The sequence below is a fragment of the Podarcis muralis genome, chromosome 13 (assembly GCF_964188315.1).
Source record: "Podarcis muralis chromosome 13, rPodMur119.hap1.1, whole genome shotgun sequence".
NCBI lineage: Eukaryota > Metazoa > Chordata > Lepidosauria > Squamata > Lacertidae > Podarcis > Podarcis muralis.
Window position 1 is genome coordinate 5,604,077 of NC_135667.1, and position 16,469 is coordinate 5,620,545.

Here is a 16,469-nt window from a genome sequence, read left to right on the forward strand (position 1 = left end):
GGCGGGTGTTTTAAGACAGAGGAATGTCCTGGTCTTATCTGCTTTAATAATAATAATAATAATAATAATAATAATAATAATAATAATAATAATTGTACCCCACCCACTCTGGGCGGCTTCCAACAAATTATAAAAGCATTGCAAAACACCAAACATTAAAACTTCCCAATTCTTCCATGCACTGAGCGGTGCAAATAGTCCATCCCACATATCACAACACTGCAAAATTCACTCGTTCTCCGTGGAATCAGCTCACCAACCTCTCGCCTTCCAGCACCACACAGTCAGGGGCTGATGGGAGTTGTAGTCCAAAACATCTGGATGGGTGGGTGATGGCTGCAGTAGTCTCTGGCAAATTCCCCAAAGGGAGAGGGTTAGCGGTGGTGGAGAGGCGCTGTGGACAGATGCTGTTGGACTCCAAGTCCCATCAGCCCAGGCCAGCATGATGGGAGTTGTAGTCCATCGACACCTTGGGGCTGGGGCACCAGTTCCTTAAGGCAGAGTTAGTCTCTGCCCAAGGCTAGTGGAGAGGGTCGGCCACACAGGGATTCAAAAACACGCCTAGAATCTCATTTCTGAACTGCATTTAGCCTCTGTCCTGAGATCCATCAATCAGCGCTTTTGTGCAAAAGACATACATTTAGGGTTAAAAATTTGCTGAATCCAGGGATCTGTGCACTGCGTCTGAAGCAAGCAGAGTTCACAGCCCTCCCAGGCAAATGCCTCTTTCTGGATACCCCGAATTATCTTCAATTATCACAATTATGGGGGGCAGGTGGGCGAGGCGGGAGCCATTCTGTTGCTTGTTGCTTAAAAGGGGGGAACCCAGAGATCCACCCGCAGATCCACTTCCTGCCCACTCCTTTACATGCTCTGCAATTCAAAACGCAGGATGCTGCTGTGAACTGTTGCAGACGGCGAGAGCGATCTTATAGATGCTTCGGGAAAACCTCATCCCGCGGATGGCATTGGTGGTTCAGTGGTAGAATTCTCGCCTGCCACGCGGGAGGCCCGGGTTCGATTCCCGGCCAATGCAACTTGCATTTTTTCTCTCTCTTCCTTTCTCAGTTTCTTTTTCTGTCTCCAAAATATTTTCCCCACGGCCACAGTCCCAACCTTGCATTATTTTCCTCGCCGAGTAGCCCCAGGCAAAGTGTGCATCGCAGGCAAATTCCTTCCTTTCAGATCTCCCGGTTTGAATCCTGGTTATGTTTGCTTTTTTTAAAGCTCGACAACTGTCTGGATGGAGAAAGGAGGAGGGGATTTAAAAATTCCTAGTCGATCGCTCCACTCGGCTTCAGGCGATCGTCAAAGCAGACTCAGAAGTTGTTGCTGCTGTTTTTCTTGCAAGACGGGCGTGCAATAGCAAGCAATGCGAAAGGAAGGTTAGAAAGCATGAAATGCCCTTGAGTATTATTATTTTTTTGCCTGCACGCCGTGCTTTTTAAACTTTGCTTGTTTTAAAGCAGTATAATTTGGGATATTGGGGAGGTTTGGAACGGGAGAGGTAAAAATTAAAAAAAGGCACCGCTGGGATTCGAACCCAGGATCTCCTGTTTACTAGACAGGCGCTTTAACCAACTAAGCCACGGCGCCACTTGGCAAACGGGCTGCCCGCTCTGTAATCTCACTATGTATAGATGCAAACAAAACAAAAAATCCAGTTCGGCTCTTTGCAGGAAGTAGTTGGTGGACGGCTGGAAACTCTTAAAAGCGAGATCGGGCAGTGGAAGAATTATTTACGTGTTCTCATTCACGTGGAAACCTATCGCGTGCAGCTAGAGGGCTGCAAACGTGCAATGCACCGTTGCAAGATGGCCATTTCGTTGCACGCGCGACACAACCCTGTTCAGGGCGCTCTGCACTTGCTCAGGGACCTGGGCCTCCTCTCCGCCTTTTGCTGGGTAAAACAAAATGATTTCTTGACGCAAATGGAGAGGAAGGGGCGGGTGGCGGATATAAGAGTTGAAAACATCGTTAGTTCCCCTGCTTTGTGCAAAGGGCAGGTGATCTGTAGGTTGCAATGACGGCTGCTGCAGATTGTCAGTACAAAGAGGCGTCATCGGAAGCTGCAAGAGGCCGGAGGGGGATGTAGCTCAGTGGTAGAGCGCGTGCTTCGCATGTACGAGGCCCCGGGTTCAATCCCCGGCATCTCCAGGTGTTTTTGCTTGTCGCTCCAACAATAATCGTAATTTAAAAAATAGAAGGCAGGGGAGCTGCTTCTCCTTCCGGGTGTTTCCCAAAAATCAAAATATGTGAATCGGTTAAAGAAAATTCCCGCTCGAAGTTTGGGGAATTATACGGTTTCCAATGAGACGCCAGATGCGTTGCAGCTGCTGCTTTGCTAGAAATACTGTAATCTAGCCGGTTGGGTGTGATGAATTTCCAAGGCTGGAGTTTTCCAGCTTTGCTTTTTCTGCTTTTTTTATTTTGCTTTCTCTTTGTGTGTGTTTGTCCTACTGCATGAAATCTGGCTGGGGGGTGCAGTGACACCCGTTGATATAATCTAGCAAGATGCAATGGAAAAGCACCCCCCCCCCCTTTTCAACCACCTGCGAAAATGAGAGCGGAAACGTGGGCTAATAATTATGAGTGGTAGCGAATTCGCATCGGCGGAGCTTGGCCGTCTACTCTTCCAGAGGGAGGGAGGGAGGGAGAGGAGAAAGATGAGCGGTTTAAATGGGATTCTAGCCAAACCCCGCACAAAATAAGCACGCTGTGAGCAGGATTCGAACCTACGCAGGGAGTCCCCATTGGATTTCAAGTCCAACGCCTTAACCACTCGGCCATCACAGCTCCGTATAACCGCTGCTATTACCATATCCAAAAGTAGATAATCGGTGTTGGGAAGAAAATTCGTTGGATCGCCTTTTCCCCTTCCTTCCTTCCTTCCTTCCTTCCTTCCTTCCTTCCTTCCTTCCTTCCTTCCTTCCTTCCTTCCTTCCTTTTCTTTTTTTCTGACAAATTTTGCAAGGGTTAGGGCTGCTATGGTTTGCAAAATGTATAAGCGAGAGGGAAAACAGCTGCAGATAAAAATGATTACAAATATTCAGAAGCTGGCATTTTCCTGCAGTTATTATTATCCCCTGGTCCATAGAAAAGGGGAAAATAACAATAAAGGACTTGGCTGCTTTGCAATGCAGCATCATGCTTCATTTCACCCTCCCCCTTTGGATATGTGAGTGGTTTGTAAGCTCCTGCCCTAAATCTATCACATATATTCGTAGTCGCGGCGGCGGCGGGGGAAACCGACTTTTTTCCAGCGGGTTCAGAAAAGCTGGTGAGAACAACAATACGGCAAATAAAGGGTTAATCCGAAAGCCTCTTTGCCCGCAGGCAAAATGGCCGGCTGAGACTCGCCCGTGATGTCAAGCTCTCGCGATAGGAAAAAGAAGCTCCGATGCTTCCGAAGCGGTTGTCAGGGGCAACGGTGAGGCCTAACGGCGATGGCCTAAGCCCGAGGGGCGGTATGCTGCGCTCGCGTATATCGAGCTTGGGGCCGAAATGGTTGGCGGGAGACGGGGGTGCAGTGAGGGGAGGCTTGACATGGTTGTGTTAGGCGAAATTCGGGGGGGCTATAACTGCTCTGTCGTTTTTCAAATCAATTGTTTGAGGCGGGATTAAGGGCGCATGCGCATTTGTGCCTGCCTGTCCTGGGGCGAGGGTCGTGCGACCCTCTTTGCACCTCTTTTGATGCCTAATCGATTAAGGAGGTGATGGGGGGGGAGTGTATGACCTCTTTCTGGTGCGAGCAGGGTGGACCCCTCACCCTCCCACCCCAACTTTTTAAAGGATTTTAGATTGCTTGTAATAATAATAATAATAATAATAATAATAATAATAATAATAATTTTATTTATTTATACCCCGCCCTCCCCAGCCAAGACCGGGCTCAGGGCGGCTAACAACCAATAATAATAACAAGTTGATTAAAATACAATTTAAAAGATTGCGATACAACATTAAAACATTAGGATGCAATCTCTTCATAGGAGGAGAAAGGAAAAAGAAAGGGGGAGGGAATCAAACTGATTCTAAGCCAAAGGCCAGGTGGAACAACTCTGTCTTACAGGCCCTGCGGAAAGAAATCAGATCCCGCAGGGCCCTGGTCTCTGTAAAAGTTTTGCCGCTTTTAAAATACAGTTTTATGTGCAATAAAAGATGCTTGAATGTTCTTGGCGAGGCACTTTTTACACAAACCGCATAGAACAGATCTTAGGGGAAAACACAACCTACGTTTTCATGGTGGCTGGTGGAAAACTGGTTTTGTTTGCTGTATTGCAGCAAGCCCATATTTTATTGTCGTTTGCTGCAATTGAGGTTTGTGGATCTAATTTTGTGCTGCTCATGGACCATTTTAGTGCTTAACATTTGCTTTGTTCACAGATGGGACGTATTAAATCGGGGGCAGAAAATGCGTTACCCTCCAGATGCTTGTGGACTCCTCCCAGCATCCCTGAACATTTGGCCATGCCAGCTGGGGCTGATGGGAGTTGGAGTCCGCCCACATCTGGAGGGCACATGTTGGCTACCCCTGTTCTGCATGGTGGGGTCAAACAAAGGATGATATCTTTCTCTCTTTTGTCGAAGAATGAATGAATTGATTTCGTATTTACGGGACCGCCTCTCCTGGTCTGCCCTGCAGAGGACCTTAAGGTCCATGAATAACAATAGTTTAGAGGTCCCAGGCCCTAAGGAAGTCACACTATCCTCCACCAGGGCCATGGCCTTTTCAGTGATGGCTCCGACCTGGTGGAATGCTCTGTCCCATGAGACAAGGGCCCTTCAGGATTTAACCTCCTTCCACCGGGCCTGTAAGACAGAGCTATTCCGCCTGGCCTTTAATTTGAATCCAGCCTGATCTTTTATTTCCCTTCTCTTCCCTCCCACTCCCCTTTTATGAAGATTACCCGCTCTGAGACCCCACAGCTAATTCTCCCCTGACGTCCTCGCTGACCCAAGTAGAACTAATTCAGCCATCTAGCCCTGATGATTATCTAATGCTTATTAGATGGATTTCCCCTAAATTGATTTCTGAACTTTGAATTTTATTCTTATTCATGTTTTTATATTGTATTTTATGCTGGTTTTACAATTAAGTGTTTTAAATTTGTTGTTAGCTGACCCTGAGCCCAGTTTCTGAACCGGGAAGGGCGGGGTATAAATAAAAAATTAATATTATTTATTACGGCACTCTGTTGCTAAACCCGTATTTTCTTCACCTAGCATGTAAACGGTAGAATCTGCTCCCACAACAGACGGCGACGGCCATCATATTGGATGGCTTTGAAAGAGGATTCAAATTCATGGAGGATTGTAAAGCTATCAGTGGCTACTAGTCATGAAGGCTTTCTGCCTCTGAACAGGGTCTTGTTTGCGGGTTTCCTGTAGGTATCTGGTTAGCCACTGTCAGAAATGGATGCTAGACTAACACACACACACACACACACTTCAGCAGCCAGGCTCTTGGGTTCCTACTGATGTCCCTGCCTCTCTCGTCTTTTACTGCCAGGATTTCTCACCTTTTGGGTGCTGGGAGAGACAATGCCTTTGGTCACCGGACTGGTTCCCTCACGATTCCTGACCCTCACGGCCCATTTGGTCATCGTCATCACCATCTTCTGGTCCAGGGTGAGAAACTCCAAACTCCATCCCTTCCCCTTCTCAACATGCTCCTATTTCTTTTTTTAACGGTGTGATGGGCCTTATGCTTTCCAAAGAAGATCTGTCTCCCACAAGTACCGTATTTTTCGCTCTATAAGACACACTTTTCCCCCTCCGAAAATTAAGGGGAAATGTGTGTGCGTCTTATGGAGCGTATGCAGGCTCCATGGCTTCAGTGAAAGCAATGCGAAGCCTCCGGAGTGCAGCGTTGCTTTCGCTGAAGCCTGGAGAGCGAGAGGGGTCAGTGCGCACCGACCCCTCTTGCTCTCCTGGCTTCGCCGGAGAGGCGCTGCACAGCTTTCCCTCTCTGCGCAGCGCCCCTTCAGGGAAGCGGGAGGAGAAATGGAAGGGGCTCCGTTTCTCCTGCCGCTTCGCTGAAGGGGCGCTGAGCAGAGAGGGGAAAAATTTTTTTCTTCTTGTTCTCCCCCCTCTAAAACTAGGTGCGTCTTATGGTCGGGCGCGTCCTATAGAGCGAAAAATACAGTAAGCGTCAACAAAAATAAGACCCCAATTCCAGCCTTTGCGCAAGACGGGCAGTTTGCCTGGCGCTGTTAAATATGGCCTTCTGAGAGCAAGTGTCTCGTGGGAGGAAAGGTGTAAATAAATACAAAATAGATAAAGCATAATGGAGCTGGTGCAGTAGTAAAGAGGTTATGAGGCTACTGCTACCTTATTCTTGTGATGGGTGAATGCATGGCCCAAACAGTGGTTTCTCTGTCTTCCGCAATCCAGGAAAACAATGTCCGCGCATCCCTGCCTCTCCAGTGCACCCAGGAGGAGTTTGAGAACCAAGACACGGAGTAAGTGCTCTGCCTGGGACTTTCTCTGCTACAGCCCTTCTCTGTGTACCTCTGCTGCTCTTCAATTTTTTATGCTTTTAAAAAGGTTTTTGGTTGCAGTGGCCATAACTTGAAACAGGCTCCCAAGAGAAATACGCTGATTTATTTTTGTAGGCTTTTCCAGAACATGCATTTAAAATAAGGGCCTAGATCCCGCTGCATCTTTTAAAGCTTGTTAATAATAATATTATTAATAGTAATCTGTTACTTATACCCCACCCGCCTGACTGGTTTGCCCCAGTTGTTAGGTTTTCAGATTCTCTGAATGTTGCTTTGCTCTATTTTATTTGTAAGGCACGTTGATTGTTTTCAGAAAGGTGGGATATAAATATTAGGAAAATATGTATATTAACAGCCCCTAAAAGCAAGCTGTTAAAGGCAGAAAAATATGTGTTCCCCGCCTTCCTCTGCCCTGTTCCTCTGAAAGGTTTCCTTTTGAAATGTGGATTTATGAATCTGTGCTTGCAAGGTGTGCAAATAATAATGGTGAAAGCTCTGTGTGTTTGTGTGTGTAACGTCACATTGCTGTTCCACTGCCCTTCTGTCTCTGTAGCTGCTGAGAGTGCTGATGTCTCCCAGCTCCTCATGTTTTTCATCATCTAGCAAACGTCAACCGCTGGATGACGCTGATGCCGTATTTATTTATACCCGAACCTTTTCAGATTATAAACGAGAACCGCTGAAAACGTAGAAAAAGTAATCATTAAGGACACCGATAGAATTCAGACCATATACATATTAAAAATCTGTTTAAAACATACAAGAGAAACAGCACAGCACCAGATAATGGCACCTCTCTGTCCCGCAAAAGGGTTGGGAGATTGCTGTCTTCACAGCAGATGTGGCCACTGCTCCACCTAGCTGACAGCAGCCGTAAATCCAGGTTTAGATTAAAGCCCTGAAGGGGTGGAGGGGATGGCGTGAGAAGAGAAGGAGCAGGGCTGCTGCTGGAGCTGATTATAGGCTGCCTCTTCTCATCCGAGGACTGACAAAGTTGGCCACGGATCAGTCTGTTGCCTCTGCTGCCAAGGCTGATGGTGCTCTTTAAATGTGCACTCGAGGGAAAGGCTTCTGGTTCTTTTTTTAAAGGTGGTGGAGGGTTAAAAATAAAGGCAGGCGACAAGATGGGCCAGTTACATTTTTTTGCAGTGGGAAATTCCAGACAATTAGCCTTCAAGAGGAGCTTGTGTTTGCCTAGGGCTCTAATGTCCTTCATACTTGGCATATTTGCTAAGAAATTCCAGGCCCGATCGTATTGCATTGGTGGTTCAGTGGTAGAATTCTCGCCTGCCACGCGGGAGGCCCGGGTTCGATTCCCGGCCAATGCATGACACCATAATTTTATAAACCTCTATCCTACCCGTCTTTTATTGCTTGCTTGCTTTCTACTTAAAAGGTAAAGGTACCCATGCCCGTACGGGCCAGTCTTGCCAGACTCTAGGGTTGTGCGCTCATCTCACTCTATAGGCCGGGAGCCAGCGCTGTCCGCAGACACTTCCGGGTCACGTGGCTAACGTGACAAGCTGCATCTGGCGAGCCAGCGCAGCACACGGAAATGCCATTTACCTTCCCGCCGGTAAGCGGTCCCTATTTATCTACTTGCACCCGGGGGTGCTTTCGAACTGCTAGGTTGGCAGGCGCTGGGACCGAGCGACGGGAGCGCACCCCGCCGCGGGGATTCGAACCGCCGACCTTTCGGTCGGCAAGTCCTAGGCACTGAGGCTTTTACCCACAGCGCCACCCGCGTCCCTCAGCTTTCTACTTAACAAGTCCCAAATCATCCATGACCATTGCCCGTGCTGGCTGGGATTGATAGAAGCTGTGGTCCAAGCAGCAGTCAGAGGCCTCTGGCTTTGTGGCTTGCCTATTCTCTCTGTTTGTGGAGGAATGACTGCTGGGAGGAGCGCAGAGAGGAAGAACACTGTGATGCATCTACATCAGCACAGTTGGATGCCTTCATCTGCCCCACCTGCAATAAAACATGTCTCTCCTCCATTGGTCTCTACAGCCACAACAGGCGCTGTAACCTTCCAGTAGTTTGACTTGACCACCAAAGGTGCAGTCCTCCATTTTCTCCTGAGACAGACGGATGTCAACAACAAATATTGTGTGTGTGTGTGTGTGTGTGTGTGTGTGAGAGAGAGAGAGAGAGAGAGAGAGAGAGAGGATTTGGGCGTTGGGTGGGGAGAGAGAGACCGATTACTGTACAGTCATACCTCATGTTACGTTTGCTTCAAGTTACATTCTTTCAGGTTACGTCCCGCGGCGACCCGGAACTACTGGAAAGGGTTACTTCCGGGTTTCGCCGCTCGCGCATGCGCAGACGCGCAAAATGACATCACGCGCATGTGCAGAAGCAGCGAATCGCAACCCGCACATGCGCAGATGCGCCGCTGCGGGTTGCGCTCTTTTCATGTTGCAAACAGGCCTCCGCAACCAGAGGTACCGCAACCAGAGGTACCACTGTGATTGGGCTCAGGAAAGAATTTCAGGTTTTCTAGAGACACGAGACGTAACCCTCCCTGTGGTTTTCCTCCCTTCAGGATGGTGGTGGCCCTGTCGGTGACGCTCGGGCTTTTTGCGGTGGAGTTGGCTGGCTTTCTGTCTGGAGTGTCCATGTTCAACAATGTGCAGAGCCTCCTTTGTATCCTTTGAAAAGGGGACAGACTGGACGTAGGTTACGTGGGGGTCTTTGTGGGGTGGGTGGCGGAGGGAAGCCACAGAGAGGGCAACTTGGACTCATCAGACCTGCAAAGTGAGGGAGCTGAATCTGAGAGCTTGAAAAAACTGAACTCAGATGCCCATGTTATCTCGTGCAGGTGGGCATCGGAAGGCACTGAGGCCTATTGGATGCCCGCTCCTGGCCGCTTTGCCAAAGCACTTACGCCTCAGTCCGTCAGGCAGCGTTCTTCAGCCTTGTGTCCCCCGATGTCGTAGGACTACAACGCCCATCATCCCTGACCCACTGGCTAAGCTAGCAGTGGACGATGGGAGTTGTAGTCCTACGACATCTGGAGATGCAAGGCTGAAGAACGCTGGTAAGCAGTTCCCGCGTGGGAACGCGGAAGTTCTGGGTTGTTGCCGTCCCCTGTGTAGGCCAGCCCTGATGCCCCACAGCTGCCCCAGGAGGACTCGACGGGTTCCTGCCCTTCCTGTGTTGTTGCTCCCTGACTGAGCCTCCTTTCCGCTCCAGCCACAGGCGCCCACGCCTCTGCCGCCGTCACGTTGCTCTTCTTCCTCTTTGAACAGTGGGACAGCGGCCTGTACTGGTGGATCTTTGCTTTCTGCAGGTCAGTCGAGACGGCGGCCGCCTCTGGTGGCAGAGCTTTGCGAGGCAAGGGGTTTCCTTCCCTTGCTGCCCGTCGCCGAGGCAGCGGGAGTAATAATAATAATAATAATAATTTTTATTTATACCCCGCCCTCCCCAGCCAAGGCCGGGCTCAGGGCGGCTAACAAGCAATAATAAAAACAAGTCGAATGAATACAACTTAAAAACAAGATTAAAATACAACATTAAAATATTGAAACATTAAAATATTAAAATGCATCCTCCTCATCGCAGGAGGAGAAAGGAAAAAGAAAGAGGGGGAGGGAATCAAATTGGCTCCAAGCCAAAGGCCAGGCGGAACAACTCTGTCTTACAGGCCCTGCGGAAAGAAATCAGATCTCGAAATGCCCTGGTCTCATGAGGCAGAGCGTTCCACCAGGCCGGGGCCAGTGTTGAAAAGACCCTGGCTCTGGTTGAGGCTAATCTGACTTCCTTAGGGCCCGGGACCTCTAGGGTGTTGCTATTTATGGACCTTGAGGCTCTCCATGGGGCATACTGGGAGAGGTGGTCCCGTAGGTATGAGGGTCCTAGGCCGTGAAGGGCTTTAAAGGTGAAAACCAGCACCTTAAATCTGACCCTGTACTCCACCAGGAGCCAGTGCAGCCAGAAAAAGCACTGGGTGAATATGCTCCCATGGCAGAGACCCCGTGAGGAGCCTCGCTGCAGCATTCTGCACCGGCTGGAGTTTCTGGGACAGCTTCAAGGGCAGCCCCGCGTAGAGCGAATTACAGTAGTCAAGCCTGGAGGTGACCGTCGCATGGAGCACTGTGGCCAGGTCGGGGCGGGAAAGGGAAGGGACCAACTGCTTGATGCGGTGAAGGTGGAAGAAATGCATAGCAGAAGAAATGCAGAAACTGGGACTGTATTGGCCAGGAATGGCCGGCATTTCTACTCCAGAGAAAGTAGCTGGGTTCAAAGTGGAGAAGGGTGTCTTGGGATGTTTGTGACGTCCCTGCCGCTAGAAGGGACACCCACTACTATTTTATTCATTAAAATACACCAGCTGGTGGCCCTCCAGATGTTTCTGAACTACAGCTCCCATCATCCTTGGTCGTGGACCATGCTTGCTGGGGAGTTGTAGTTCAGCAACACCGGGTGGTCAAAGGTTCCTCACAACCGAATTACATCTGTCCCGATCTGTCCCCCAAATGAGCCCTCAGATTTACTAATAAGCATAGGACTTGCTGATCAGAAGGTCGGCGGTTCGAATCCCCGCGATGGGGTGAGCTCCCGTTGTTTGGTCCCAGCTCCTGCCAACCTAGCAGTTTGAAAGCACACCAGTGCAAGTAGATAAATAGGTACCGCTCTGGTGGGAAGGTAAACGGCGTTTCCGTGCACTGCTCTGATTTGCCAGAAGCGGCTTAGTCATTCTGGCCACATGACCCGGAAGCTGTATGCCGGCTCCATCAGCCAATGAAGCGAGATGAGCGCGCAACCCCAGAGTGGGCCACGACTGGATCTAATGGTCAGGGGTCCCTTTACCTTTACTATTGTAAATGCCTTTGGTATCTTGGATTGCCCCAGCTCGTGACTATTGGGGAGTGGGTCCCTGTGACCTAAATCACATTTGATCCAGCAAATGCTCAGGGAGGGGAGTGGCTGATCTCTCATCCTTGGTCTTGGGATGGTTTCTTCTCTCTCCCAGTTCACCCCCAGGCGCAAAATGTCTGGCACCTTTCTGTGCAAGAGGCTCAGGTCATGTGGGGCTGCCTGCTACTGCAGGCCTCACTTTACGACGCCAGTTTCCCTGACTGTTCCCCCCTAGCTCTGGCTGCCCACTGCAGTGCCTCCATCTGCCTCTCCTTTTTCGTCTTTGAGCGCTGGGAGATGGTCACTTACTGGTACATCATGGGCTTCTGCAGGTAGACTCTTAGCTCTGTATGTGTGTGGATATACCATAGAGTGGTACCTCGGGTTACATACGCTTCAGGTTACAGACTCCGCTAACCCAGAAATAGTACCTCGGGTTAAGAACTTTGCTTCAGGATGAGAACAGAAATCGTGCTCCAGCGGCAGCGGGAGGCCCCATTAGCTAAAGTGGTGTCTCAGGTTAAGAACAGTTTCAGGTTAAGAATGGACCTCCAGAACGAATTAAGTACTTAACCCGAGGTACCACTGTACATTTTTCCGTGTATAAGTTGCCCCCATGTATAAGACACCCCCTATTTGGGGGGACTAAATTTAAAGAGGGGACGCGGGTGGCGCTGTGGGTAAAAGCCTCAGCGCCTAGGGCTTGCCGATCGAAAGGTTGGCGGTTCGAATCCCCGCGGCGGGATGCGCTCCCGTTGCTCGGTCCCAGCGCCTGCCAACCTAGCAGTTCGAAAGCACCCCTGGGTGCAAGTAGATAAATAGGGACTGTTTACTGGCGGGAAGGTAAACGGTGTTCCGTGTGCTGCGCTGGCTCGCCAGATGCAGCTTGTCACGCTGGCCACGTGACCCGGAAGTGTCTGCGGACAGCGCTGGCCCCCGGCCTCTTGAGTGAGATGGGCGCACAACCCTAGAGTCTGTCAAGACTGGCCCGTATGGGCAGGGGTACCTTTACCTTTACCTTAAATTTAAAGAAAATGAGGGGAGATGGCCCAAAGTTGTTGAGCTTTTTTTAGGGGGAATTGCATGCGTTCCAATGGATGGTCAGGAGATAAATTCCATTCAGTTCCTAAACTAGCATAGCATATTGGCAATAACCACAATATGGTATGCTTCTCTTTTATGGTGTTCCATGTGTCGCTGCTTTGAGGATTCTAACGTTCCTTGTATGTAGATTATCATATCAGATGGAAAACGTGAAGGTATGGCACGATATCTTATTTAGGAACTGAATGGACTTTATCTCCTGACCATCCATTGGACTTTAATTTTTCAGGATATGTTCTGTTTGCATGATGTGTTGGTCTATGGAATTACACGTTGTGAGATATTATATGTAGAATTGTGTTAGAAATAGAAGTTACATAGTCCAAAACAGCCTGTTACGTTGTGTGTGTTGTGGGCTTCCCACAGGCATTTAGCTGCCACCTTGAGAACGGGATTCTGGGCTAGATGGGCAGTAGGCCCTTCCTATGTTTTCTTTTCTTTCTTCCTTTTTAAATTTTTTATTTATTTTGATTTTACATATACACACATCAAATAATCAGAATATTTTTTTAAAAAAGCATATCAGCAATGAAAATGAAAAAAAGCCTCAAAAACAAGCATTTTCAAATACAATTCTTCGTAGCGAGTGCAAGCCGTTTTTTTGCAACTTCTGGCTTGACTCCTTGATTCCTAACACGATTCCTAACATGTTAGGAACCTTCCTATGTTTTTATGTGTGTGTGTTTCATATGTTTGTTCCCCAGCCATTGTTTTCCTCCCTCCAGGAAGGGGGAAGCCCTTCTTCTTAGCACTGACCCCTTCCCTTCTCTGTCCGTCTTCACCCCCTGACAGCGCCTTGCCTGCCGCTGTGGAGATACTGCTTTTCATCTCAGTCTTGGGCTTGAAGAAGAAGCCCCTGTGAAGCCCCCTGTTGCCCCAGGAGGAGACGTTTGTTGGGGGCGACTCCAGATGAGCGAGAAAACCAACTGAGCAGAGCTAAGCTGCGCTGGCACGAGGAAATAGAGACTGAGCACAATTGGGGAGAACAGGTAGGATGAACGAGCCACCTGTTCGAGGGCTATGACCCTCTCTGGTATCACATTGCCAGCCGCCACCCACAGTTCCAGCAACACAGATCCGTCTCCTGCGCTGCGTGCTGCCTCCCCCCAGCGGTAATCGTGGTAACAGCGCCCTGTTGCTGCACAAAGCCACGCGTTTATTCACACGTGCTTTTTCCAGCTTCCGGTCATGCATCTGCGGTGCCAAAATTCCTCCTTCAGAAGAAATGGTGAAGCCTGAGTCTGTAGCTCAATGGGCTGCCCTGCAAAAGGGACTTAGGGCGCATAATGGGTGTGTGAAAAATTTATTCAGGACATTTGATTGTAGTTAGAGAATGCTGTATGAGATTTATTACACTTTTTTACCTGAATAAAATAGCATCCTTCTTATGAATTCGCCACTTGGATTGCAATCATTGTGGTACCTCGGGTTACAGACGCTTCAGGTTACAGATGCTTCAGGTTACAGACTCCTCTAACCAGGGACGCGGACTTATAAAAAATATTGGGGGGGCCCGGGAAAGCTCATGTATAATAAATAAGCTCATGAATATGCAAATAAAGTGGCGCCGCCTCCTCGTGAGCGAATAGGGGAGAGCGTGCTGCGCCTATTAATCAGCTCCAAAGGAAATTGGGTGGAGCTTTTGCTCGGGAGGGAGGGCAGGAGGCATGCAGCCCGCCCCTCCCTGTGCATTTTGGGCTGGGGGAGGGGCGGCGATGGCGCTCTGCTGGAGGGGCGCCAGAGATTATTGGGGGGCGGAGCCCCCCCAAACGAATTTTTGAGGGGGCTCGGGCCCCCTCAAGCCCCATGGAGTCGGCGCCTATGCCTCTAACCCAGAAATAGTACCTCGGGTTAAGAACTTTGCTTCAGGATGAGAACAGAAATTGCATGGAGGCAATTTCAGCACGGGAGACCCCATTAGCTAAAGTGGTACCTCAGGTTAAGAACAGTTTCAGGTTAAGAACGGACCTCCAGAACAAATTAAGTTCTTAACCCAAAGTACCACTGTAGTGTTGATGAAGTCTGTTGGATTATGTAGATCAGCTGGGGCTGAAAACATTTGGAGAGCCACAGGTTGAAGGAAGGTGATATCGACTGACTCATCTCCCCCTCCTTGCCTTGGCTGCTATGGCCAAGTTAAACTAGTAGATGAAACTAGAGCCCTTTAATGGCTGCGTAGTTCAATTCCAAGGATAACAACAACAATAATTTATTATTTATACCCCGCCCATCTGGCTGGGTTTCCCCAGCCACTCTGGGCGGCTTCCAACAAAATAATAAAAATACAATAAAACATCAGACATTAAAATCTTCCCTAAACAGGGCTGCGAAATCTAGCTTGCGCCAGATAACCTCGTGGGCCAAATATTGCCATTCTCCTGCTTCTAAGGTCTTGCAGCTCCCCCATAGCCTCTCCTTCCTCACTGGGCCCTGTTTTGCTTCTTCTGAGACTTCATCTTCCGGCCTGTGGGAAAGATGGCTAGGACAATGGATAATAGACTGGACTGGGCCATGGAGACTGAAGCTCAAATTCCTGCCCAGCCGTGAAGAAGTTCACTGGGTCCAGTTGGGACATTTCAGGATAATGCCAGAAGGCTGTTATGAGGATGCAGTGAATAGGCCAAGCCTCCCTTTTTCTGCCGCAAAGACCCTGGAAGAAGGCTGGGAGACCAAATTTTATTATTACATATATATACCCTATTTATCTGCCAAGGAGATCAAGGTGTCGCACATCCCCAATTCAAAATAAAACTGGCTAAAGTTAAACGCTCCATAGTCTCAAATGGTTATCAAATCCATTATTTTTCATTGGTGCAGCGTGCAAAATTCCAGAGGCCTCTTAGATAAAGGATTAAGATTGGAACTATGATATTGGGAATAAAGGAGAAAAATTTTCTGCTGACCAGCCAGAACATGGGAAGCCTTTTTAAAAATATATAATTTGGAATGTATAATTGGGCTTATTATTTGTATTATGATGGAGCAAGATTTGACATTCTATCAATTGGAGTGTTATTAATGAAAATTAATAAAAAGTTATTTACAAAAAACAAAATTCCGGAGGCTCCTGGCTCCGCCCGGCTCCCCCCAGTAAATACGGTAGGGCTGCCCTCGTACTTTCTCGAGCGACGTCACCGCCCCATGCAAATGAGCTGGCGCATGGCACCCTGGGAAAGCAGGCGGCTCTTCGGCCGGGTTGTTTATATGCCGCTCTGCACAAAGAGCTTTGCTGCGGGAAACGGTGCAGAATGCCGCAGCGGGAGGCGTTTTAATCTCTCGCCGAAAGTTTCCAAGACAGCTCACTTTGCGCCACCGTGACCTGAGAGGCTGTGCGCAAGATGGCGGTCCCGGCGTCCAGACGTGCTCGCTATCGTCAGTGAGGTATATCCTTACCTGTTCCTCCTCCGGGAGAACAGAACATGATGAACGGAGAGCGCATGAGACGTGATTAGAGTCTCCGCTGGCCGGGGAACAGCAACGCCCCGGCCTGCTCCTTTCTGATTTTTACTGACGATCCTTCTCTAATCTCAATCGTTATAAAAGCAGAATTAAGTATTATTTCTCTCTACTTAATCCTACTGGTTATCTGTGCAAAGGAGCTTGACTCGGTTTTTCTGATTCCTGCATTGCCCGGGGTTGGGCTAGATGATCCTTGGGTGGCCCTTCCAACTCTTACACTTCTATTTTCGCGTGATTGGTCAACTGAAGTGTCCATCAGTTGCGCGTTGGCCCGCCTACTTCCACCTTCGTCCGCAATTGGTGGACTACACCTAGCGGAAGACCATTGGCCGCTCTTTCTACACTGGTCCCGCCCCTTCTCTGGTTTCCATGGTGCGCTGTTTTGCCTGGCGGCCCTCCATCCCTCTTTCGGCTCACGTCTCCCAATGCTTGTCGTTTCACAAAATGGCCGACATATCCCTCCCTACGTTGCTCCTCCTCGTTTCTGATTGGCCGGCTTTTGTTGGGGGGGGGAGATTGACAAGGTCCTCGCAACCACTACGCTT

At 49.1% G+C, this 16,469-nt stretch overlaps 1 protein-coding gene and 6 non-coding genes across 13 annotated transcripts; 5 read left to right on the plus strand and 2 right to left on the minus strand.

Annotated features, from left to right (window-relative positions):
- Positions 1-965: 965 nt before the first annotated feature.
- TRNAG-GCC (transfer RNA glycine (anticodon GCC)) lies at positions 966-1,036 on the plus strand. Its single transcript has one exon. It is a non-coding gene; the product is annotated as a tRNA-Gly (tRNA).
- Positions 1,037-1,522: 486 nt separating this feature from the next.
- TRNAT-AGU (transfer RNA threonine (anticodon AGU)) lies at positions 1,523-1,596 on the minus strand. The gene has a single exon. It is a non-coding gene; the product is annotated as a tRNA-Thr (tRNA).
- Positions 1,597-2,085: 489 nt separating this feature from the next.
- On the plus strand, positions 2,086-2,157 carry TRNAA-CGC (transfer RNA alanine (anticodon CGC)). The gene has a single exon. It is a non-coding gene; the product is annotated as a tRNA-Ala (tRNA).
- Positions 2,158-2,714: 557 nt separating this feature from the next.
- TRNAS-UGA (transfer RNA serine (anticodon UGA)) lies at positions 2,715-2,796 on the minus strand. Its single transcript has one exon. It is a non-coding gene; the product is annotated as a tRNA-Ser (tRNA).
- Positions 2,797-3,353: 557 nt separating this feature from the next.
- On the plus strand, positions 3,354-13,857 carry TMEM107 (transmembrane protein 107). 7 transcript variants are annotated; one of them, XM_028703390.2, is made up of 6 exons: positions 3,354-3,467; positions 5,513-5,631; positions 6,397-6,464; positions 9,047-9,147; positions 9,697-9,793; positions 13,258-13,857. In XM_028703390.2, the coding sequence occupies exons 1-6, from the start codon at positions 3,401-3,403 to the stop codon at positions 13,325-13,327; spliced, it is 522 nt and encodes a 173-aa protein (XP_028559223.2). In that variant the 5' UTR covers positions 3,354-3,400; the 3' UTR covers positions 13,328-13,857. The 7 variants fall into 7 exon arrangements, with proteins under 7 accessions (XP_028559223.2, XP_028559224.2, XP_077772990.1 ...); XM_028703391.2 differs by lacking the exon at positions 9,697-9,793 and adding an exon at positions 11,597-11,693; XM_077916864.1 differs by lacking the exon at positions 9,697-9,793 and adding an exon at positions 11,597-11,693 and having other exon boundaries at positions 3,407-3,430.
- On the plus strand, positions 7,761-7,831 carry TRNAG-GCC (transfer RNA glycine (anticodon GCC)). The gene has a single exon. It is a non-coding gene; the product is annotated as a tRNA-Gly (tRNA).
- Positions 13,858-15,835: 1,978 nt separating the features above from the next.
- LOC114583763 (U8 small nucleolar RNA) lies at positions 15,836-15,967 on the plus strand. The gene has a single exon (XR_003703592.2). It is a non-coding gene; the product is annotated as a U8 small nucleolar RNA (small nucleolar RNA).
- The last annotated feature ends 502 nt before the right edge of the window (positions 15,968-16,469 follow it).

Coding starts and splice junctions, on each gene's coding strand:
- TMEM107 (XM_028703390.2), top strand. CDS start 3,401: ATGCTTCCGAAGCGGTTGTCAGGGGCAACGGTGAGGCCTAACGGCGAT. Junction 5,632..6,396: donor TCACCATCTTCTGGTCCAGG/GTGAGAAACTCC, acceptor TCCGCAATCCAG/GAAAACAATGTCCGCGCATC. Junction 9,148..9,696: donor CAATGTGCAGAGCCTCCTTT/GTATCCTTTGAA, acceptor TTTCCGCTCCAG/CCACAGGCGCCCACGCCTCT.